Genomic DNA, 24,314 nt, shown 5'->3' with positions numbered 1-24,314 from the left:
CATTGGAAGAGCCGCTGCCTGCGAACAAAGAAAAGTAGGTTCGTATCCTGGGAGACTGGACAGCAAGTGAAGTGATTAAATTAACTTTAATTTATGCACTGAGCTGAGAGGAGGCGCTACGGGAGCAATGAAAACGTCGGAGAGGTGAGTATAGAGCGGGATAAAGCAACGACCATGACGGGACAGTCCCGCTGAATCTGGGAGGGTTCTGAGCTATGGTATAGCTGTAACCTGAGCTGCTACTTTGGTCAGATGATGGCTAGCTTGAGAATCTCCTTACTTCCTGTGAGGTCACCTAAGATTTTTCATCACTTCTTTGCTCTAGAAATTCATGAAGTGGGCAAGACTTACCTTCCGTTGTAATGTGCTGTTTTGGTGCATTTTTTCTCTGTAGGCTTCAATGTAGAGCTTTAAACACATGTAAAAAAAATTCTGTTCCATTTTTAAGTGCAGAATCAAAGCTTTTCCGTACTATAAAAACATAAAAAATGCGGCTTCCCATCTGCACCAATTAATCATCATATTAGGAGAGAAAAATGTAAAAAAACAACACAGCAAACACACCAGAGGAGATTGTGTTTTGTCGTGCGGACATCTACAATAAACAAGCAGTACACAAAACGCAGTATTTATGCTACGTTTTAACGTGGCCTCAGCGTTACATTTTTAATAAATTTTTATGAGTTTAATGTAGAAATAAATCAATCACGCTATTTTATTTTCACCATTCACCGATCACTGTAAATAATTGAATTGCTGTGTTGTGCGGGTCTTTATGATTACAGGAACACCAAATATGTTTGTTATTTGCTGATTTGTGATATTTATTATTTTTTAAAAAAGAGGATTAAAATTACATTGTTGTAATTGTTTTTTTTTATTACATTTTAATAATGTTCTAAGAAGAAAACATTCTGACTTGTATACTCCCTCTAGAATACAAGGACATAGAAATACGCTGTGTAGGGTTTGGTATTCACTCTGCTGCCGCTGAGGTAGGCACAGGAAGCGTTTTCATTGAAATCCAGGCTGGATTATTTATACATCAATAACCGCTCCGGAAGCAGAACAAAAACAGCCTTTTCCCCAAAGTAGAAACACAAAGTAAAATGTCCACACAACGTTGCGTGTTCTCCTGCTCAGGTTAGTGTCCAGTCCTTAGGTCCTTAGCAGAGACCAACACCCTGGAGATCAACACATCTCAAGACACAGACCCTGAATGAGACACTTGGTCTCCATTTTATTTACCAAACCATGCGCCCGGAGTGGGGATATGTGAGCAGCCATTCCTACCCATCTCTTATGACTGCTTGTAAAACCGGCCCTGATACGCCCTATAAACCATCTCAGCACTTTACGTGCTGAAGCATGCTTTCTTGGATTTATATCACCAAAGCTACCAACCTCGACGATACATATCTCCCCTCAAAGACCTGTCCAACGGCCATCTTACAGCTGCTACATGCAAATGTATCTCTATGCACCTGTATCATCTGCCTGTGGGTTCACAGCCTGCCGTGCAGAGTCAAGTATATAAAATTATCCCAGTGATGTCAGCACAGGTTGTATCTCATAGCTTTAGCTGTTGCCAACAACGATGTAGGTAGTGGGTGTGGTTCCTGAGAGACTCTAAAAAAAAAAAAAAATAATAATTTAATTTTTGTAATTGTTTTTTATTATTTTTTAGTAGTTTTATAGGAACAAAAAATCTTTTTCTTTACTTCTAGAATACAGGCACATGGAAATACACCAATATATACAGATGTATCTCTATTAAATAGTATAATCTGTGATGTCAATGTCTGCAATGGAGCTCAAAATTACCAAATTATCCTATGCTCATCTGTGCCCTCTGTGGTTCATACATCTAGCTATGGTCTGCAATGCAGTAGGTTGTGGGTTCAACTCCTGGGGAGATCAGAGAGGAGGCGCTACAGAGTGAAGAAGATACCAGAGTGAAGAGAAGTTAGTGGAAGTGGGGAAAAAGCGTTGACGTGCTGGGATGGTGGGACTGAGCCATCAAATCGAGAGAGCTTAATTTGGGACGGTTGGAAGCTATGAATATGACAAAACTAGTAACTGGTTCAAGGTAATTGACAACCTTTTTAAATGGATAATTGGCTAGATATAAAAATGACAGCAAATCAGTGACTGCTAAACAGCTATTTTTTCTGCTAGTTTACCAACAGTTCACTCACTTTTAGCAACCTTTTGCTAATTCATCTCTTACACAGTCCCCAGTCAGATAGTTTATTCTACCTGGTGTTTTTTTCATCTATTTGAGTGGTACCTGGCTTTATCTGTTGGACCCTTGGTTAAGATTTACTTGATGGAGATCAAAATTTGGCATATTCTGTACATCAAGCTAATGTAGAAACTGATGTTTCTCTTGGAAAAGAGATACAATTTAGGGCACATTCAGACCTCAGTTTTTCAATTGCAAGTGCTATCCGTGTTTTTTATGGATAGATAATACAAGAGGTGTTCACATCACTATAGTGAAATATCAATCACTAAATGAACCCAGATTTAGGGATGAGTTAAAAAAATTAGTTTTATTTCTTTATTTAAAATTACCTGTGACCTAACATTTTAAAACCACATCTACGTGTCCGTGTAATTCCCAACTTATAGAAGACTATTAGTTTATTTATTACAGGACCCTGTTCCTGCCTAACTGTATATAATCAACATGACTGCAGTTCATGCTTTGGCATTAATGGACAACTGGGCCTGTATTACTGGTGCACTGATATGCACAATGCCAATAAAATTCCATCACATAGCCACCCCAACAAGTTTCGCCACAAGGGCTTCCTCAAGGGGCTGGGCCTACAATGAACAAAAAATGTGCTGCCAACCTCTTTAAAGGTTTTGCTTGTGTGCTATAGAACCAGAGGGAGCCAATCGGTCCCCCAATATGCAGAGACCAATCACTGGTCCATAAGGGATATTTGTCAACTCCCATTTTTAGCGTCCCATCCAATCTTATCCATAAATAGGTCCATTCCCAGAGATACTTGCTCCAGGATGCCTATAAACTACCGCCACATCAGACGCCAAAAACGCCACTCACCGATCTCACCGACATGTGCATGCAGCCGTCCGGTTGTTTACCTTCACTCCCGTTGGATGGCAACACCGGCCAATGGTAGCGCGCCACGTATGATTCTTGGATTGGTCTGCGTCATATGACAGGGTGTCATTGCAATGACGCCAGCGGGCATGTACATCAGTCGCGATTCTTCCCTTGGGATCTGCTTCCCTATCCAACTGCGCATGTCACTAAGCTGCATTCAGGGACATAATTCTTATATTAAATGTGTACATCTGCAATAATAATCCCTTATTCATAACGTTCCAATATAATGGCTTAATCATCATTGCATGATACTTTATATAGATAACAGAATTTTATTGATAATATAGATCTGATATATATTCTATGATATAATATCAATGAATGGATACCAGCTTCTTAATGGTGATTTCATTGGTAATATAAAGCTGATACAATGTTCTAAAAACATGATTAATTTCACGTATCATAAGACAATTCTCATATTAAGATGATAAGTGAACTAAATTTAATTATATAATCATCGTAACAGGGAGCTAATACACGAGTGCTGTACCTATCTTTATTATTAACTGGTAACTTATTAACTTGAATCAAATGCATTTATATGCGCATAAAAGCATGAAATTCCTATATAAATATCTAAACCTTATTGATTATTAATAATTTCTTCATATCAAATGCATATATTATATAACAAGCACACACACTTAATAGCAAGCAAACCAATACTAGTTCCTCAGTAGTTTATCAAATCCCCTATTATACTGGTCAGCACAACAATCGCAGTCTTGTATATACAAAATAATACATTAGTCGTCCACGAGTATATTACTTCTCATTAATGTAAGGCATTTACACAACTTGTTACAGAGCCTAGACTTTCTCAAGGATAATTTTACAGAAATGCACTGTAACTAAATCCTTCATTAAGGCCAATGAGGCTATGTGTATTGAGCCTGTAGAACCATCTCGCTTCTTCTCTAAAGCATAATTGGTCAAAGTTACCTTTCCTTGAACCCAAGACCATTTTGCAAATGTCCCAAAATAACAATTCCAGAGGTCTTGCTGCATGACCACCTCTCATATGTCTCGAGAGGGGGGTATAAGCACCTGTATTTATTGAGCTGATATGTTTCGATATTCTCCTCCTAAACTCCTGAAGCGACTTTCCCACATACAGCTTGGGCCTGGACATCTTGCCACATAAATTAGCCCCTGGGATCTATAATTAATCTGATCTTCAACATAGTATTCACGCCCATCAATTGGATTAACCCCTTTACCCCCGTGCAATTTTACTTTTTTGCGTTTTCATTTTTTGCTCTCCTTCTTCCCAGAACCATAACTTTTTTATTTCTCGGTCAATATGGCCATGTGAGGGCTTATTTTTTGCGGGACAAGTTGTACTTTTAAACGACGTCACTTGTTTTACCATATCGTTCACTGGAAAACGGGAAAAAAAATCCAAGTATGGTGAAATTGAAAAAAAAATGCAATTCCACGGTGTCTTTTTTTTTACCACGTTCACTAAATGCTAAAACTGACCTGCCATTATTATTCTCCAGGTCATTACGCGTTCTTAGACACCAAACATATATCATTTTCTTTTATTAAAGTGGTGAAAAAAAAATCCAAAGATTTCTAAAAAAAAAAAAAAGAATGGCGCCATTTTCTGAGACCTGTAACGTATCCATTTTTCGGGATCTGGGGCCGGGTATGAGCTTATTTTTTTGCTCGAGATGACGTTTTTATTGATACTATTGTGGGGTAGATCCTATGTTTTGATCGCCCGTTATTGCATTTTATTGCAATGTTGTGACGATCAAAAAAAATGTAATTCTGGCATTTACAATTTTTTTTCTCGTTACGCTGTTTACTGATCGGATGAATTATATTGATAGATCGGGCGATTCTGAACGCGGCGATACCAAATATGTGTATGTGGGTTTTTTTTCACTATTTTATTTTGAATGGGGCGAAAGGGAGGTGATTTAAACTTTTATATATTTTTTTATATTTTTAAAAACATTTTTTTACACTTTTTGCTTGCTTCAATACTCTCCATAGGAGATTAGAAGCAGCAGTTGTCAGATTGCCTCTGCTGCATACAAGCGATGAGCAGATGGCTTGAATGCAGCAGACATGCTCACTTGCTATGAGCGCCGTCCACTGGGTGGCGCACATAGCAATCAAGACATGACAACCACAGCGTTCTGCTGCAGACCCCGGGTTGTCATGCCCACCCATCGGTGACCTGCGATCATGTGATGAGGTCACCGATGGGCGGGGCTAATGCGGCGCTCCTGGTGCGGCGCTGTTAAATACCGTTGTCAGAGATTGACAGTGGCATTTAACTGGTTTACAGCCACAGGTGGATCGTGATTCCACCCACGGCTATTGTGGGCACATGTCCGCTGTATAAATCAGCTGACATGTGCAGTGTTCAGTGCGGGCTCAGCGCCGGAGCCCACGCTGAACCTCGGGTGATGACCTGTGGCATACTAGTATGCCCCAGGTTATTAAGGGGTTAATAAAAGTCGTGACAGGAATCATATATTTGCAGAAAGTACACCCCCTGCATGGACCAGACCCGCCAAGGCGTTCTAGCTGCTGATCCAAAGGTCTAGTAAATTCATCTCCTTTAAAGTGACTATGCGTGAGGAAGTCCCTCAGATTTTTACCCCTGCGGAAAGTGATCTCCAGATGTCCACCAACAATCTTCCTCAGATCAGGGTCGGCTAACAGTATCGTCCAGTACTTACTCATGATGTTATATACTGTGCTAGTCTGGTCATTTATACATCAGACTCTATTGTTTTCAGGAGTGGATCTCCTAGGGCATAAGAGTGAATTCCTGTCAGTTGTCTTGGCCTTATTAAAGGCTTTATACAGGACCTTCTTTGGGTAACCCCTTGCTGTCAATCTTGAAAAAAGGTTCCTACTTTCTTGCAAGAAAGTGGCTTCATCTGAACAGTTCAGTTTCGCACGCAAGTACTGACCTACCGGTATGCCTGCTCTCGGAGCCCTTGGATGGCAGCCCCCTCAATGGAGAAGATTGTTGGTGGATGTGGGCTTCCGGAAAACCTCCATATGAATGTTGCCAGTCTCATCAATCTGTATAGTCAGATCAAGGAAATTAATCCTCTTAGGACCAACCTCATGAATGAATAGCATGCCTATCCAGTTATTATTCAATATAGACACAAAATCCAGAAAGATTTCTGTGTCACTGTCCCATAGAATCAAAACATTCTCTAAACATCACCCAAAACAAAATGTGACTCGTGAAAAAACTTAGGTCCTCATTAAAAACATGTTGATTTTTCCACCATCCCAAAAATAAGTTTGCAAAGGTGGGGGCACATGTAGTCCGCATTGCTGTCCCTTTCCTTTGATAATAAAATATATCACCGAAAGTAAAGAAATTATGCAGAAGTAAGAGTTAAGTTACAAGTAAGAGTAAGTGTTATGATCTGCAACATAAACTAGGGAAAGAAGGGGAGAGCTGTCCCTACAGTAAGACTAAGCTGAGACCCTACGTTGTAGCGGGCGACCTGTTTCTTTTGAACAGACCCGCCTTCGTCCTCGGCTACTCTGAACGGAGACCTATAGAGAAAGGGAGGGGTCCCTAAAAGAACTAAGGACTGGGACAAAAATGGGACACCTCCTAACAGAAGTTGTTGCAGTGCAAAAGATAAACTGACAAAAGTACTAGAGGTCCAGAGGACCAAGCAAACTAGAGAGAGATAGGCACAAAAACACCTGGCTAGAGAGACAGTCAAAACAACACTGAAGTCCAGCAAGGCCAGAAGGGCGGAGCTGGAATATATAGGAAGATGGTCACGTGACCGCAAAACACAAGATAGAAACAAAAACAAACAGGAGGGTTCTAACAGTACCCCCTCTTTTATGAGGATCCTCCGGATCCCCCAGGCCCAGGCCTATCCGGAAATCTCCTGTGGAAAGCTCTGACAAGTCTAGGGGCAGAGACATCATCCGCCTTAACCCAGGAGTTATCCTCGGGACCAAAAACTTTCCAAGCGACGAGACACTGCAATCTCCCTCTATGCTCTCTGGAATTCAGGATACGAGAAATTTCATATTCGCCGTCTTCCACCACCGGAGGAACTGTGACAGTGGCCTCCCTATCCGATACATCAGCCTTTTTTAACAAGGAAACATGAAACACAGGATTAATCTTCCAGGAGGAGGGAACCTCCAACCTAACAGCAGACTGGTTAACCACCTGAAGCACCTTAAATGGCCCCACAAACTTCGGACCCAATTTTTTAGAGGGAATCCTCAACCGCAGATTCTTTGAGGACAACCAAACCATGTCACCCACAGTAAACAAAACCTCTTTACGTTTCCTGTTAAAATACTTCTTGGACTTCTTGTTAGCCTCTTGAAGGTTACAACATACAATAGTACAAACTCTGTCCAAATCACTGGAAAAATTCTCCTCCTCCGCCACCGCCGACCCCAATTTGGAGAACGAACCAAAAGACAGATGTCTCCCAGTACAACAAAAAAAAGGATAACACCCAGCAGAGGAGGATGTATGGTTGTTAAGAGCAAATTCTGCGAGTGGCAGCAACTCAGACCACCCTTCTTGATTGTCTGCCACAAAACAACGCAAAAACTGTTCAACATCCTGGTTCTTTCTTTCAGTCTGTCCATTAGACTCAGGATGATAACCAGACGAAAATGATAAATGGACTCCAAACCTGTCAAAAAAAGCACGCCAAAAGTGAGCCATAAACTGAGGTCCCCTATCAGAAACAATGTCGGTGGGAACGCCATGGAGCCTGACAATTTCCTTAACAAACGCCTTAGCGAGTGTCTTAGCGCAGGGTAGCTTAATGAATGGAACCAAATGACACATCTTGCTAAAACGGTCCACGACCACCCAGATGACAGTGAAACCCTCGGACACAGGAAGGTCAGTAATAAAATCCATTGCCAGATGCGTCCAAGGCGCACTAGGAACCTCCAGAGGGCAAAGCAACCCCGCAGCAGGGGTATGTGAAGCCTTTGACCTAGCACATACCGTACATTGACACACCCACTTGATGACTTCCTTCTGCCACCCAGGCCACCAAAAACTGCAACTGATAAGTCTCTTAGTCTCAGAAATTCCTGGATGACCTGCCAACCGAGACTCATGATATTCCACAAACAAATCTCTCCTAGAGGTTCTAGGCACAAACAACCTCCCATGAGGAGTGTTAGATGGGGCATCCTCTTGGGCTTTCAGAATCCCATCTTCCAAAACGGAGTCCAATGCTGCTACCACAACTCCTTCCTGTAAAATGCTCTCCTCCTCCTCGGTACCAACCATGGGAGAAAAGCTGTGAGATAAAGCATCGGCTTTAACATTCTTAGTATCAGGGATATAGGTAACAGAAAAATTAAACTGAGAAAAAAAAAGTGCCCACCTAGCTTGACGGGCATTCAAGCGTTTGGCAGCATCCAGATAGATCAAATTCTTATGATCTGTGAAAACCTGAACAGGAAATTTAGCACCTTCCAAGAAATGACGCCAATGTTCAAACGCAAGTTTAATAGCCAGCAATTCCCGATTACCAACATCGTAATTAAGTCCGGTTTCTGAAGATTTTTTTGAAAAAAAAGCACAAGGATGTACTCCATCCTTGTTCTCCTGAGACAAAACTGCACCGACCCCCACCGAAGAAGCATCAACCTCGACCAACAAAGGCTTGGTCTCATCAGGCTGCATAAGGATAGGGGCAGAACTGAACCTCTCCTTGAGATACACAAAAGCTTCAATGGCTGGACCGTATTCGCACCTTTCCTGGTGAGATCGGTCAGCGGCTTAACAATTATAGAAAAATTCTTTCCTGTAATAATTGGCGAAACCCAAAAATCTCTGTATTGATTTCAAATCAATAGGCCTTTCCTGCACAGCCTGAACCTTCACCGGGTCCATCGCAAAGCCCTCGCTGGAGATAATGTAGCCCAAAAACTAATTCTCTGCACAGCGAACTCACATTTCTCCAGCTTAGCAAAAAGTGAATTATCATCTCAATAACTGCAACACCTCACGTACGCTCTGCCAATGGGACTCCAGATCTGGTGAATAAATCAGAATGTCATCCAAATACACAACCACATTCTTACCAATCAAAGGTCTCAGGATGTCATTAATAAGGTTCCGAAAAAACGCGGGTGCATTGATAAGACCAAAAGGCATCACCAGATTCTCAAAATGACCTACCGGAGTGTTAAAAGCAGTTTTCCATTCATCAACCTCCTTCATTCGTAACAAATTGTATGCCCCCCGTAGATCAATTTTAGAGAACCACTTGGCCCCCACTAACTGGTTAAACAAGTCCGGAATTAACGGCAATGGGTAGGAATTGCGTACGGTAATCTTATTAATTTCACGAAAGTCCAGACATGGACGTAAACCACCGTCCTTTTTTTTAACAAAGAAAAATCCAACGGCCACAGGCGAGTTAGAAGGTCTAATGTGACCAGCAGCCAAGCTCGTCTGTATGTATTCCTCCAAGGCCTTTCTTTCAGGGATAGTCAGATTAAATAATCAACTCTTGGGAAGAGTAGCTCCAGGAACAAACTCAATGGTGCAATCATAGTCCCTATAAGGAGGTAAAACTTGCGACTCCTCCTCTGAAAAAACCTTCCAAAAATCCTGAATAGGTACAGGTAATTCCCCTTTTTCCACAGCCGCAATGCGACTATTACAACATTTATCATAGCACTTAGGACTCCAAGACTTAATCTCATTAGTAGACCAGTCCAGTAAAGGATTGTGCAGTTTTAACCTAATTTTCTTGGTGAATGCCATTGATAGTGAGGGGAAATGCAGCAACCTTGTGAGTAATACATTTCAAAGGAGTGTTATAAATTACAATCACAGAAATAGGTGATGACAAAGGTTTGGATTCCAATTTAAGTTTTTCCAAAAACCCCTTATCAATCACATTAAGTGTTGAACCACAATCCACAAATACCTGAAATTCAATCAAATCTTCCTGCAATGAGGTACTCCCTGAAAGAAATACTCCCTTACAGCTCAAACAAGCAATACGGGCGTAACTGACCTTTTTTTTTTTCTTTACTTAAACGAAGCTCACAGTTCTTAATCAAATGGTCAGGTTTACCACAATAAAAACACAATCCCTTGGACAACCTGCGGTCTCTTTCCTGATAGCGGAGTGACATCGCCTCAACCTCCATCGGTTCTCCGCCGTCCGAGCAGACCCTCTGGGGACTGGGAGCTGCAATTGCAGGAATTTTTCATCATTAACCCTGGCACGCAGTCTCCTGTCCACACGTATAGCTAATTGCATGGCTTCCTGCAAGGTCTTAGGTGCAGGAAATGCAATCAGCAGATCCTTAACCCTTTCACTTAGACCAGCAAGAAAAAAACATTTTAACGCCGAATCATTCCATTTCACTTCTGAGGACCACCTTCTGAAGTGTGTACAATAATTTTCATCGTCACCTGACCCCTGATTCAAACGCCTCAGTTCTGTCTCAGCAGATGAGACTCGATCAGGATCATCATACAATAGCCCCATAGCAGAAAAAAAAATCCTCCACTGACCTAAAACACGGATCATTAGGTTGGAGAGAAAAGGCCCACCCCTGTGGTTCCTTGTGCAAAAGTGACATGATAAACCCTATGCGCTGTGATTCATTCCCACAGGACCTTGGTCTCAAACGAAAATATAATAAACAAGTATTTTTAAAGGAAAAAAAATCTTGTTGTTTACCATAAAAAATATCAGGGAGTCCTACCTTGGGTTCGACAAAATGCGCTCCAGAACAGCTACTCACGTGTTGCCGGAGCTCGGACACCTCCAGAGACAATCCCTGCAGGCGTTGAGCCAAATCTTGAACAGAAACCATACTGATCCCCGGATTTCTTTCCTTAAAGTTTTTTTTTTTTTGGGCTGGACTTACTGTTATGATTTGCAACATAAACTAGGGAAAGAAGGGGAGAGCTGTCCCTACAGTAAGACTAAGCTGAGTCCCTACGTTGTAGCGGGTGACCTGTTCCTTGTGAACAGACTCGCCTTCGTCCTCGGCTAGTCTGAACGGAGACCTATAGAGAAAGGGAGGGGTCCCTAAAAGAACTAAGGAGTGGGACAAAAATGGGACACCTCATAACAGAAATTGTTGCAGAGCAAAAGATAAGCTGACAAAAGTACTAGAGGTCCAGAGGACCAAGCAAACTAGAGAGAGATAGGCACAAAAACACCTGGCTAGAGAGACAGTCAAAACAACACTGAAGTCCAGCAAGGCCAGAAGGGCGGAGCTGGAATATATAGGAAAATGGTCACGTGACCGCAAAACACAAGATAGAAACAAAAACAAACAGGAGGGTTCTAACAGTAAGTAAGTCTTAAGAGTAACAAAACAAACAAATTATGTGAGTCAAATTGTCTACTCTTTGTGTTCAAAAAGTACGCAATTGCCGCAATGCCCAGCTCATGGTCTATATTACTGTAGAGGGCCTCCACATCCAAACTGGTCAAAATGGTTGTATCAGATACAGTGATGTCGCTCAATTTGGAGACTAGATCTTTATTGTCCCTTATAAATGAGGGCAGGGCATGGACGAATGGTGCTAGGATTTTGTCGATATATTTACTCACACCCTCTGTCAAGTTGTTATTGCCAGACACTATGGGGCGGCCAAGGATCGGGTTCACTCTTTTATGCACCTTGGGGAGTGCATAAAAAGAAGATATTGTTAGTTGAGGGTTAAAAAGAATCTTAAACTCATCCTCTGTGATTAGTTTGTCCTCAATCGCTTTTTCAGAAAGCTTCTGCAACTCCCCAGATACACATCAGTCGGATCATTCTTCAGGATAGTATACGTTTTCCTGTCCCCCAGCAGGTCCTTCACCATACGCACATAGTCCTCTGTGTCCATGAGGACTATGTTCCCTCCATTGTCTGAGGGTTTTATTGTAAGACCCTCTTTGGACATTAAATCATTCAGAGCTTTCTGTTCACTCGCAGTAATATTTGTCATCTTATTCCTTTTCGGTTTTATCTTCTTTAATTTATTTTCCACCATGTTCACAAAGGTTTCAATATTGTGATAATGGGAGAAAGGGGGTGTATTCCTGCTTTTAGGTTTTAATGACGAGAGTGGCGGTTGTATGGTCAGATCTTGCATATTGCCCTCTTCCAGCGGTTTCAAAATACCTATTGCTACCTCTTATTTTCTCCTCACCAGCAAAGGATTCTTATTTATGTTCTTATGGTAGTTGTGAAGGGCCAATTTTCTCTCAAATAAATTCATGTCCTTTGTCCATATAAAGGAATCAAAGGACGCATGCTTTCATGCGCATATATATTCATTTGATTCCAGTTAATAAGTTACCAGTTATTAATAAAGATAGGTACTCACATATTAGCTCCCTGTTAGGATGATTATATAATTAAATTTAGTTCTCTTATCATCTTAATATGAGAATTGTCTTATGTGAAATTAATCATGTTTTAAGAACAGAACGTTGTATCTGCTTTATATTACCAATGAAATCACCAACAAGGTACTGGTATCCATTCATTGATATTATGTCATAGAATATTGCTCATATATCAGATCTACAGTATATTATCAATAATGTTCTGTTATCTATATAAAAGTATCTTGCAATGATGATTATGCCATATTGCAACGTTATGAATAAGGGATTATTATTGCAGATGTACCCATTTAATATAAGAATCATGTCCTTGTATGCAGCTTAGTGACATGCGCAGTTGGTTAGGGAAGCAGATCGTAAGGGAAGAATCACGACTGATGCACATGCCCGCTGGCATCATTGCAATGACACCCTGTCATTTGCTACCATTGGCCTGTGTTGCCATCCAACGGGAGTGAAGGTAAACAACTGGTTCCTAAGAGCACAGAGGCTTTCATAATCCTTAAATGGAAGAAGTTTGGGACCACCAGAAGTCTTCCTAGACCTGGCCATCCAGCCAAACTGAGCAATCGTGGGAGAAGAGCCTTGGTGAGAAAGGTAAAGAAGAACCCCAAGATCACTGTGGCTGAGCTCCAGAGATGCAGTAGGGAGATGTGAGAACGTTCCACAAAGTCAACTATCACTGCAGCCCTCCACCAGTCTGGTCTTTATGGCAGAGTGACCCGATGGAAGCCTCTCCTCAGTGCATGACATATGAAACCCCCCATAGAGTTTGCTCAAAAACACATGAAGGACTCCCAGACTACGAGAAATAAGATTCTCTGGTCTGATGAGACAAAGGGAAAACTTTTTGGTGATAATTCTAAGCTGTATGTGTGGAGAAAACCAGGCACTGTTCATCACCTGCCCAATACAATCCCAACAGTGAAACATGGTGGTGGCAGCATCATGCTATGGGGGCGTGTTTCTGCTGCAGGGACAGGACGACTGGTTGCAATTGAAGGAAACATGAATGTTGCCAAGTACAGAGATATCCTGGATGAAAACTTCCAGAGTGCTCTGGACCTCGGACTTGCCCGAAGGTTCACCTTCCAACAAGACAATGACCCTAAGCACACAGCTAAAATAACAAAGGAGTGGCTTCAGAACAACTCGGTGACCATTCTTGACTGGTCCAGTCAGAGCCCTGGCCTAAACCCAGTTGAGCATCTCTGGAGAGACCTGAAAATGGCTGTCCACCAACGTTCACTATCCAACCTGACGGAACTGGAGAGGATCTGCAGGGAAGAATGGCAGAGGATCCCCAAATCCAGGTGTAAAAACTTGTTGCATGATTCCCAAGAAGACTCATGGCTATACTAGCTCAAAAGGGTGCTTCTACTCAATAAATTGTACATTTCTGTTTTTTTCAGTCAAGATGGGGTGCAGAGTATACTTTAATGAGAAAAAAATTTAACTTTTTAGAATTTACTAAATGGCTGCAATGAAGCAAAGAGTGAAAAATTTAAAGGGGTCTGAATACTTTCTTTACCCACTGTAGGGATTCTAGAGCAAGTATCTCTGGGAATGGACCTATTTATGGATAAGATTGGATGGGACGCTAAAAATGGGAATTGACAAATATCCCTTATGGACCAGTTATTGGTCTCTGCATATTGGGGACCGATTGGCTCCGTCTGGTCCTATAGCACACAAGCAAAACCTTTAAAGAGGTCAGCAGCACATTTTATATTCATCGTAGCCCCAGCCCCCTGAGGAAGCCCTTGTGGCGAAACTTGTTGGGGTGGCTATGTGATGGAATTTTAGTGGCATTGTGAGTATCAGTGCACCAGTAATACAGGCCCAGTTGTCCATTAATGCCAAAGCATGAACTACCGTCAAGTTGATTATATACAGTTAAGTAGGAACCTGGTCCTGTAATAAATAGACTGATAGTCTTCTATAAGTTGGGAATTACACTGACACGTAGATGTGATTTTAGAATGTTAGTTCACAGGTAATTTTAAATAAAGAAATAAAAGTAATTTTTAACTCATCCCTAAATCTGGGTTCATTTACCCTCTGGGTAATTAGGTATTAATATTTCATAGATAGCACACATACCTATGATAGTCTATTGGCTAGTTCACATTTGTAATACAAAGAAAAAGCCAGCTAAACAAAGCGATTTGTAATCCTCCGGGGCTCAAAGCAACATCACCACCATGGACCAAAAACAAATAAAGGTATGGGAATAAATCCAGCTTAAAAGGAGATAAAATCCCAAACTTTCATTAGTAAAATCATGGTTACATCCAAGGACTGTCCATAAAAACTATCCTAACATGTTTCTGGTGCGTGTAGCACCCTTTCTCATATTGTAGCATGATTAACACTTGCTGTCACTTGTAGTGTTTATATTAGTTTAACTTCCAACTAATTTTTTAATTTTCAGGTTTCGAGGAGAATTTTGATTCTCAGGGAGAATTGATTCTTCAAGACGCCTTCCAAGTTTGGGACCCAAAAACATTAATACGAAAAGGAAGGGAAAGACATATTTTTCTCTTTGAGATGTCTTTGGTTTTTAGCAAAGAAGTAAAAGATTCCACTGGAAGAAGCAAGTATATTTACAAAATGAAATTATTTGTAAGTAGTACAATATTGTTTAATGCAAAATACAAAGCTTTTTTTTATTGATTAGTTGTTTGTTACACTCACTTTAATTTATTATGAGTTCTATTTACAGAGTAGTGATAGACCCTTCTCAAAAGAAAATTGCCTTGCTCTACTTGAAAATTTTGAAGCCACTAGCAGTCATCAAAATATTTTAAAGGAATGGTCCTGGTTGGAGGGAGTCTGTCAACCACAAAGCACTAATTAAACCATGTAGGCCTGCAGTTAGTGTTGAGCGATACCTTCCGATATTGGGAAATATCGGATCGGATTGGATCGGACCGATACCCAAAAAGTATCGGATATCGCCGATTCCGATACCGGAAACCAATGCAAGTCAATGGGACAGAAATATCGGAATCAAAATAAACCCTTTCTTTCCTTGTAGGTTAATTCTACATGAAGGAAAACAACTCAGAATAATGTAGAATGTATTGGGGGAGGTGGGGGAAACAATAAAGGCATAGAGGTTTAGCCCAATCAAATGGAATAGCAGGAATTAATATATTTTTTAAGACGTTCTGAGTTACGGAAATATTGACTATGTTAAGTATTTTTATATTTTGTCAGATATTTATGTTTCACTGCTTCCATGCTCTTCACCTTTTTTTTTACTTCTCCCACACTTTCTCCTTCATCATCCTCAGCATCAGCATCTTTTTCATCAACAACTTCTTCACCTTCTTCATCTTCTTCTTCTTCACCTTCTTCGTATTATTCGTTTTTTTTATATTCTTCATATTCTTCTTATTCAACTATTATTCTTCTTCATATTCTACTTCTTCATATTCTTCTTCTTCATCATATTCTTATTTGTGACAGGCATTCCTGTAGTTGTTATCTATAAAAGTTTGAACATTACACCTTTCGTTCTGCCCGTCACAAAAGATTTACAACAGGATTTGTCCGCGTTCAGTTTGGCCTGCAGCAGCAGGTCTTTTCCAGGGGCACCACGAGGAGGAACGGACTCACCCTCATACACTGCTTAGTCATCTTCTGCTTATAATTTAGATATTATCTTTTGCTCTGATTTTTAGTCTTATGCTTAATGTTCTTCCGCTTTTTGTTCTGCAGCTTCTTGTACTTCTGCTTCTTGGTTTTCTGTCTCTTGTTCTTCTGTATCTTGGTGGTTGTCTTCTCTTCTTTGTCCTCTTGGTCAACTTCTTCAGGGTCATCTTCTTGGTCTTCTTCGGGGTGGTCTTCAGGGTCATCGTCTTCGGGGTCCTCGTCTTCAGGGTCGTCGTCTTCGGGGTCCTCGTCTTCTTCGGGGTGGTCTTCAGGGTCCTCGTGTTCAGGGTCGTCGTCTTCAGGGTCCTCGTCTTCTTCGGGGTGGTCTTCAGAGTCCTCATCTTCAGGGTCGTCGTCTTCGGGGTCCTCGTCTTTTTCGGGTTGGTCTTCAGGGTCCTCGTCTTCAGGGTCCTCGTCTTCGGGGTCCTCGTCTTCTTCGGGTTGGTCTTCAGGGTCCTCTTCTTCAGGGTCCTCGTCTTCAGGGTGGTCTTCTTCAGGGTCCTCGTCTTCACGGTCCTCGTCTTCACGGTCCTCGTCGTCTTCGGGTTGGTCTTCAGGGTCCTCGTCTTCAGGTTCCTCGTCTTCGGGGTCCCTGTCTTCTTCGGGGTGGTCTTCAGGGTCCTCGTCTTCAGGGTCCTCGTCAGGGAGGTCCAGAGTGATTACCAAGAACCATTTCAAAACTACCGAGGACCAGCTGACGGTACTGGAACTCGGTTACTAAGCAGGAGGTACCTGTGCCAGAAAGCACTACCAAGGACCAGCAGACGTTGGTGGAACTTGGATACCGAGAAGGAGGCACCTAAGCCAAAGGCACTGCCGAGAACCAGCTGACGGTACTGGAACCCAGATGGGTAGCAGAAGGTACCCATGTAAAAAAAAGTTTCAAGGCCGCGAGCCGGCCGCAGTTACCAAAACCCACAGTCCTACAGGGGGTGCTTGTCCTATTGGCACTATGGAACCAGCCTTCATTGCCAGATCCCGCAGCCCACATAGGAGTCACCTAAACTGCAGGCACCATAGAGTTGGCTAACCCGACCGCAACACGACAGGACAACGCATTGGAGGCAAAGTGACGTTGACACTACCCGGAAACAGCTGGCGTGCTGGAACCAGGCTGGGCAGGAGGGAGTACCCATGCCAAAGACACTGCCGAGAACCAGCTGATGGTACTGGAACCCAGATGGGTAGCAGAAGGTACAAGAGCCAATGGAACTACCGAAGACCAGCTGACGGTACTGGAACTCGGTTACTAAGCAGGAGGTACCTGGCCAGAAAGCACTACCAAGGACCAGCAGACATTGGTGGAACTTGGATACCGAGAAGGAGGCACCTAAGTCAAAGGCACTGCCGAGAACCAGCTGACGGTACTGGAACCCGGATGGGTAGTTGAAGGTACAAGAGCAAATGGAACTAACGAGGACCAGCTAACGGTACTGGAACCCGGATGGGTAGCAGAAGGTACAAGAGCCAATGGAACTACCGAAGACCAGCTGACGGTACTGGAACTCTGTTACTAAGCAGGAGGTACTTGTGCCAGAAAGCACTACCAAGGACCAGCAGACGTTGGTGGAACTTGGATACCGAGAAGGAGGCACCTAAGCCAAAGGCACTGCCGAGAACCAGCTGACGGTACTGGAACCCGGATGGGTAGTAGAAGGTACAAGAGCAAATGGAACTAACGAGGACCAGCTGATGGTACTGGAACCCGGATGGGTAGCAGAAGGTACAAGAGCCAATGGAACTACCGAAGACCAGCTGACGGTACTGGAACTCTGTTACTAAGCAGGAGGTACTTGTGCCAGAAAGCACTACCAAGGACCAGCAGACGTTGGTGGAACTTGGATACCGAGAAGGAGGCACCTAAGCCAAAGGCACTGCCGAGAACCAGCTGACGGTACTGGAACCCGGATGGGTGGCAGAAGGTACCCATGTAAAAAAAAGTTTCAAGGCTGCAAGCCGGCCGCAGTTATTAAACCCAACAGTCCTACAGGGGGTGCTTGTCCTATTGGCACTATGGAACCAGCCTTCATTGCCAGATCCCGCAGCCCACATAGGAGTCACCTAAACTGCAGGCACCATAGAGTCGGCTAACCCGACCGCAACACGACAGGACAACGCATTGGAGGCAAAGTGACGTTGACACTACCCGGAAACAGCTGGTGTGCTGGAACCAGGCTGGGCAGGAGGGAGTACGCGTGCCAAAGACACTGCCGAGAACCAGCTGACGGTACTGGAACCCAGATGGGTAGCAGAAGGTACAAGAGCCAATGGAACTACCGAAGACCAGCTGACGGTACTGGAACTCGGTTACTAAGCAGGAGGTACCTGTGCCAGAAAGCACTACCAAGGACCAGCAGACGTTGGTGGAACTTGGATACTGAGAAGGAGGCACCTAAGCCAAAGGCACTGCCGAGAACCAGCTGATGGTACTGGAACCCGGATGGGTAGCAGAAGGTACCCATGTAAAAAAAAGTTTCAAGGCCGTGAGCCGGCCGCAGTTACCAAAACCCACAGTCCTACAGGGGGTGCTTGTCCTATTGGCAAAATGGAACCAGCCTTCATTGCCAGATCCCGCAGCCCACATAGGAGTCACCTAAACTGCAGGCACCATAGAGTCGGCTAACCCGACCGCAACACGACAGGACAACGCATTGGAGGCAAAGTGACATTGACACTACCCGGAAACAGCTGGCGTGCTGGAACCAGGCTGGGCAGGAGGGAGTACCCATGCCAAAGACACTGCTGGGAAACAGCTGACATTACTGAACCCCAATAACACGGCAGCAAGTGTTGACTGTGCAGACGGCACTTCCGAGCGCCAACTGGCGGTGTTGGAGCTCAGGGATAATACTGAAAACAGAGGAGCCAGAGGTGTAATTGGAGCAACTTTAAAATCTGTAGTAGTGTGAATGAGGACAGAGCAGGAGAAATTGCCGTACGCACAGCAGGGGAACAGCTGACGTTACTGAACCCCAATAACACGGCAGCAAGTGTTGACTGTGCAGACGGCATTTCTGAGCGCCATCTGGCGGTGTTGGAGCTCAGGGATAATACTGAAAACAGAGGAGTCAGAGGTGTAATTGGAGCAACTTTAAAATCTGTAGTAGTGTGAATGAGGACAGAGCAGGTGAAATTGCCGTCCGCACAGCAGGGGAACAGCTGACGTTACTGAACCCCAATAACACGGCAGCAAGTGTTGACTGTGCAGACAGCACTTCTGAGCGCCAACTGGCGGTGTTGGAGCTCATGGATTACCGTTCAGGTGGTAGAAACATGAACACAACAGGAGACCTGGATACTGTTGCCAACCAATTATTTATTCTGGAAGAGGACTGGCAAATTCCTGAGAGATCCAGGCCTTGTTCATTTTGAGAAAAGTAAGTCGGTCAACGTTATCGGAGGATAGTCGCATGCGACGGTCTGTTAGTACACCACCTGCGGCACTAAAGATGCGTTCCGATAATACACTAGCAGCAGGGAAAACTAGCACCTCCAATGCATACTGGCTAAGCTCTGGCCATGTATCCAGCTTACAGACCCAAAACTTGAAGGGAGAAGAGCCGTCTGGGAGTACACTGAGAGGGCAAGACATGTAGTCTGTCACCATCTGACGGAAACGTTGCCTCCTGCTGACTGGAGCCGTCTGTGATGGTGTAGACATTTGTGGCGGCGGGGACACAAAACTTTGCCACATTTCGGCCATACTGGTCTTGCCTTGTGCTGAGGCGCTGCTTCTGCTCCCTCTTTGTACAGAGCTTCCTCCACTGCCTCGACGCACTGAGCTGCTTTGTAAAGCACTAGCAGCACTGCTCTCGGTTGGAATGGAGAACATGATGGAATGCACCAGTGCGTCTTGGTACTCCCGCATTTTACGCTCCCGGTTCAATGGTGTTATGAGGCTTTGTAAGTTGTCCCGGTAGAGAGGATCTAGGAGGGTGGACACCCAATAATCAGCCGTGTTGAGAATGTGGGCGATGCGGCGGTCGTTTCTCAGGCACTGCAGCATGAAATCAACCATGTGCTGCAGACTGCCAACTGGCCAAGAAACGCTGTCCCCTTCTTGAGGCGTGATCTCTGCCTGCTCTGCATCACCCCACCCTCGCTCTAGATACTGACTACTAGAGCATTGTGTACCTCCCTCCTCTGGACAGATGTCTTCCTCATCCATTGACTCCTCCTCATCCTCCTCACAAAGTGTTCCCTGCCTAGGCCTTTGTGAGGAACCAAGTTGCGCAGACTGTAGAGAAGCAGATGGCATTTGTGACTCCTCATCCTCCACCTCTTCCAAAACCTCGTCCCTTAGTGCTTGCAGTGTTTTTTCAAGCAGGCAGATAAGGGGGATAGTCATGCTGACTAGTGCATCATCTGCACTCGCCATCCGCGTGGAATAATCAAAGGTACGCAAAACGTGGCAAATGTCCTTCATAGAGGCCCACTCAGTGGTGGTGAAGTGTGAATGGTGCGCACTGAGACTTATTTGCGCCTGCTGCAGCTGGTACTCTATTACTGCTGCCTGCTGCTCACACAACCTCTCCAACATATGTAACGTTGAATTCCACCTAGTGGGTAGGTCACATATGATGCGATGTTCCGGAAGACGTAATCGGCGCTGCGGAGCTGCAATGCGTGATCTTGCGTTGCTGGAACGCCGCAAGTGAGCGCACTATATGCAGACCTTGTGAAGCAGTGCATCAAGATCCGGATAGTCTCTCAAAAAACTCTGCACGACCAAGTTGAGCACATGTGCCAGACATGGGATGTGAGTGAGGTTGCCTAGGCCCAGAGCTGCCACCAGATTTCGGCCATTGTCACACACTGCCATGCCTGGCTGGAGATTCGCTGGCACAAATCACACGTCGCTCTGCTGCTTGATGGCATTCCAGAGCTCCTGCTCTGTGTGGCTTCAATTCCCCAAAGAAATTAATTTTAATACGGCCTGTTGACTTTTGGCCACGGCTGTGCTCATATCGGTCATCATAACAGGTAACCGTTCACGGGTCGATGTGGAGGTAGACCATGCAGCGCTGATTCAGAGGAACTGGAGTATGAGGAGGAGTCAATGTGTACAGACTGGATTCCTGCAATCCTTGGAGTTGGCAGAACACGTACAGCGCCACTCTCAAGATCTGTACCCGGCTCCACAACATTTACCCAATGGGCAGTGAGGGAAAGGTATCATCCCTGTCCATGCTTACTGGTCCACGCATCGGTGGTCAGGTGGACCTTGCTACTGACGGCATTTTGTAGCGCATGTTTAATTTTTCCCTCCACACGTTTGTGGGACTGCCAATGCCATAAAGTTACGGAAGGTGTCAGTCTCCACCAGCCTGAATGATAGCATTTCAAGGGCCAGTGGTTTAGCAATGCCAGAATTCTGAGCCTGTGCTCGGGGGTGGTTTGCCGAGTATGGGCGCCTTTTCTCCCATGCCTGTGCTAACGATGGCTGTAGACTGGCCTGGAAGTGTGAGGATGACTGGGAAAGTGGTGCTGTGGGTGGAATTACACTGTGTCTCTGTACAACAGTGCCAGAGATTCTTCCATGGCGATCCTGTGAGGAAGCCGAACCAGCTGTGTGTGAGCTGGAGGAAGAGGCTACAACACGAGCTGAAGAGGTGGTAGGTGGCGCTGTAGGTTGGCCTAGGTCTTCAGTGTGTTTTTGTAACTCCACCACATGCTTGGTCCGCACATGTTTCCACATATTTGTGGTATTGAGGTTGCTGACACTTTTCCCTCTTTTCACCTTCTGATTACACAGCTTGCATTTGACAAAACAAATGTAATCTGCAACTGTGTCAAAAAAGGACCAGGCACTGCAAGTCTTGGGAGCGCCCGCTTTGGATTTTGGAAGAGCCATGCTCCTAATGGGTGCCGAAGTGGAGGCTACAGGCAACCAAGTCTGCCCCCTCCCTCTCCCTCCTTTTTGGGCTGTTCGGGGAATCTCTTCCTCATAGCTGCTCCCACTACCTTCCTGTCCCTCACGCTATGATGGGTCAAGGACCTCATCATCTACACCACCCTCTTCAAACAACTGCTTCTCCTGGGTTGTCTCGACAGCACAGTACGCACCAGAAAGTGGCACCTGAGTCTCATCATCAGATGCGTACTGAGGTGTGCTGCTGACCATAGGCACTGGCCCACCCGCCTCTTCAGATTCAGAGAGACAAATCGGTTGCGCATCACTGCATACTACCTCTTCTTCAAATTCTCTAATTCTGCTTGGCTGGCCCCCTCTTTCCAAGCCAAGAGATTCAGAGAACAGAAGTAGAGATCGCTCCTGTCCAGGGCTCTCTGACTGCCTGGGCAATTTGGCAGGTGGTGAAGAGACAGATGGGTGCTCTTCAGTGCTCAGGACCTGAGAGGATCTGGAACTAATTGAAGTCGATGCGTTAGCTGCCATCCATCCGACAACGGCTTCAATTTGGTCCTCCCGCAGCAGTGGGGTACGGCTAGCTCCTACAAAGCTGCGCATAAAGGACTGTTCCCTGGTAAAACTGGGGGATGCTGAGTCACTGGTGCCCACAGCAGGCACAGAATCCCCACGTCCTCTCCCTGCAGGCACAGAATCCTCACGTCCTCTCCCTGCAGAAACTCCACACCCATGACCACGACCACATGCCTTACTCCCTGCCTTCTTCATCTTGGTAGACTGATAAAGATAGGCAGAAAAGTACTAAGGGCTTAGTGTGCTTATTCCTGAACAGCTGCTAACAGGTATAAGAAACACTAATTTTATAAAGTGTGGACTAGACTTTAATATGAGCTAATGTGTCCTACACAACTGTAAAGTGGAGTGTTTGGTGAACTTTATTTAGTTTTTTTTTGTCACAAAAAGACACTGGATGTGCCCAAAGATGTAATACCGATAGTATCACAAACTTTTTGTAGCTATTACAATGTAGGAAGGTAACCTACAATGCAATAGATGAGGCTATAAAATAGGCTAATACAAATCTGGCTGGGGCTGCAGGGCACAATGCTGCAGAAAGGCTCCTCTATCTACTCCTATATAGTGTGTTTGGAACCAATGTAGCTGAATACGGATGGAACCACCACACTAATAGGAGAAATCAGGAAAAATTATGAATTGGCAAAAAAGGACAATGTATGAGGCAGTGACACACACTGAATGCACTACAACCAGACGTGGCTGAAGCACACACTACAGGGTGAGCTGCACTCACACACACAGACCTTGCAGACAGCGGTGAACAGTGCAGATGCAGAGCACTGTGCACTAGCGCTGCAAGACAAAAAAAAATTCTCTGTCTACTCCTATATAGTGTGTTTGGAACCAATTTAGCTGAATACGGATGGAACCACCACACTAATAGGAGATATCAGGAAAAATTATGAATTGGCAAAAAAGGACAATGTATGAGGCAGTGACACACACTGAGTGCACTACAACCAGACGTGGCTGAAGCACTACAGGGTGAGCTGCACTCACACACACAGACCTTGCAGACAGCGGTGAACAGCACAGAGAACTGTGCACTAGCGCTGCAAGGCACAGCGATTTATAAAGTAGCTTGGGTAAAGCAGAATAGACCAAATAGGTAGCTAAAACTGTCCCTCAGAACAACAGCGTCCTATCCCTAACTGAATTCACAGCAGAGTGAGCTCAAAATGGCGGCGGCGGCTTTTATAGTGCATCATGACATCATTTCAGCAGCCAATCACAGCCATGCCATTAGTTAAGATGCCTAACAGGATGTGCCCACACTTCTTAGGATCCTCATTGGCTGAATAAAATGAAACTGGCTCATTGCATTATGGGAACTTCCGATTCCGGTATTCCGGTATTCGATATTGTAAAAGTATCGGAATTAAGTATCGGAATTCCGATACCGCGAATATCGGCCGATACCCGATATTTCAGTATCGGAATGCTCAACATTACCTGCAGTACATTAGTGAGCTGCAGCTGCAGACAGGGGCCAGTGATGAGAGTCTGCAATGACACTTATGGTAACGCAGCTCCTGTGCATGCAGAGCTGCAGATTGATTTAATGCTCAAAATGCAAATAGAGTTGGCTGTAGTGACGCGCCCCCTGGGCCAGTGTTGTTTGGGGGATACCCGGAGCCGGATCAGATGGGGGTTGTAGTCTCCGAGTGGCGGTGACCCGGTCCGTGCCCAGGGT

General features: G+C 44.4%; 1 protein-coding gene across 7 annotated transcripts in view; it reads left to right on the top strand.

The window, feature by feature from the left end:
- Positions 1 to 24,314, top strand: part of LOC141265383 (triple functional domain protein-like) — a 1,868,493-nt gene that overhangs the window by 1,242,879 nt on the left and 601,300 nt on the right. For all 7 annotated transcript variants that reach the window (XM_073678400.1, XM_073678401.1, XM_073678399.1 and 4 more), the window contains one exon: positions 14,948 to 15,138. In XM_073678400.1, the coding sequence (XP_073534501.1) occupies positions 14,948 to 15,138 (191 nt within the window). The remainder of the gene's footprint in view (positions 1 to 14,947; positions 15,139 to 24,314) is intronic.

Source organism: Phyllobates terribilis, unplaced genomic scaffold, assembly GCF_046119375.1.
Source record: "Phyllobates terribilis strain yellow unplaced genomic scaffold, ASM4611937v1 Scaffold_4__5_contigs__length_816908805, whole genome shotgun sequence".
In the NCBI taxonomy this organism is placed as follows: Eukaryota; Metazoa; Chordata; class Amphibia; order Anura; family Dendrobatidae; genus Phyllobates; species Phyllobates terribilis.
This window is presented reverse-complemented; position numbering and strand designations above follow the sequence as displayed.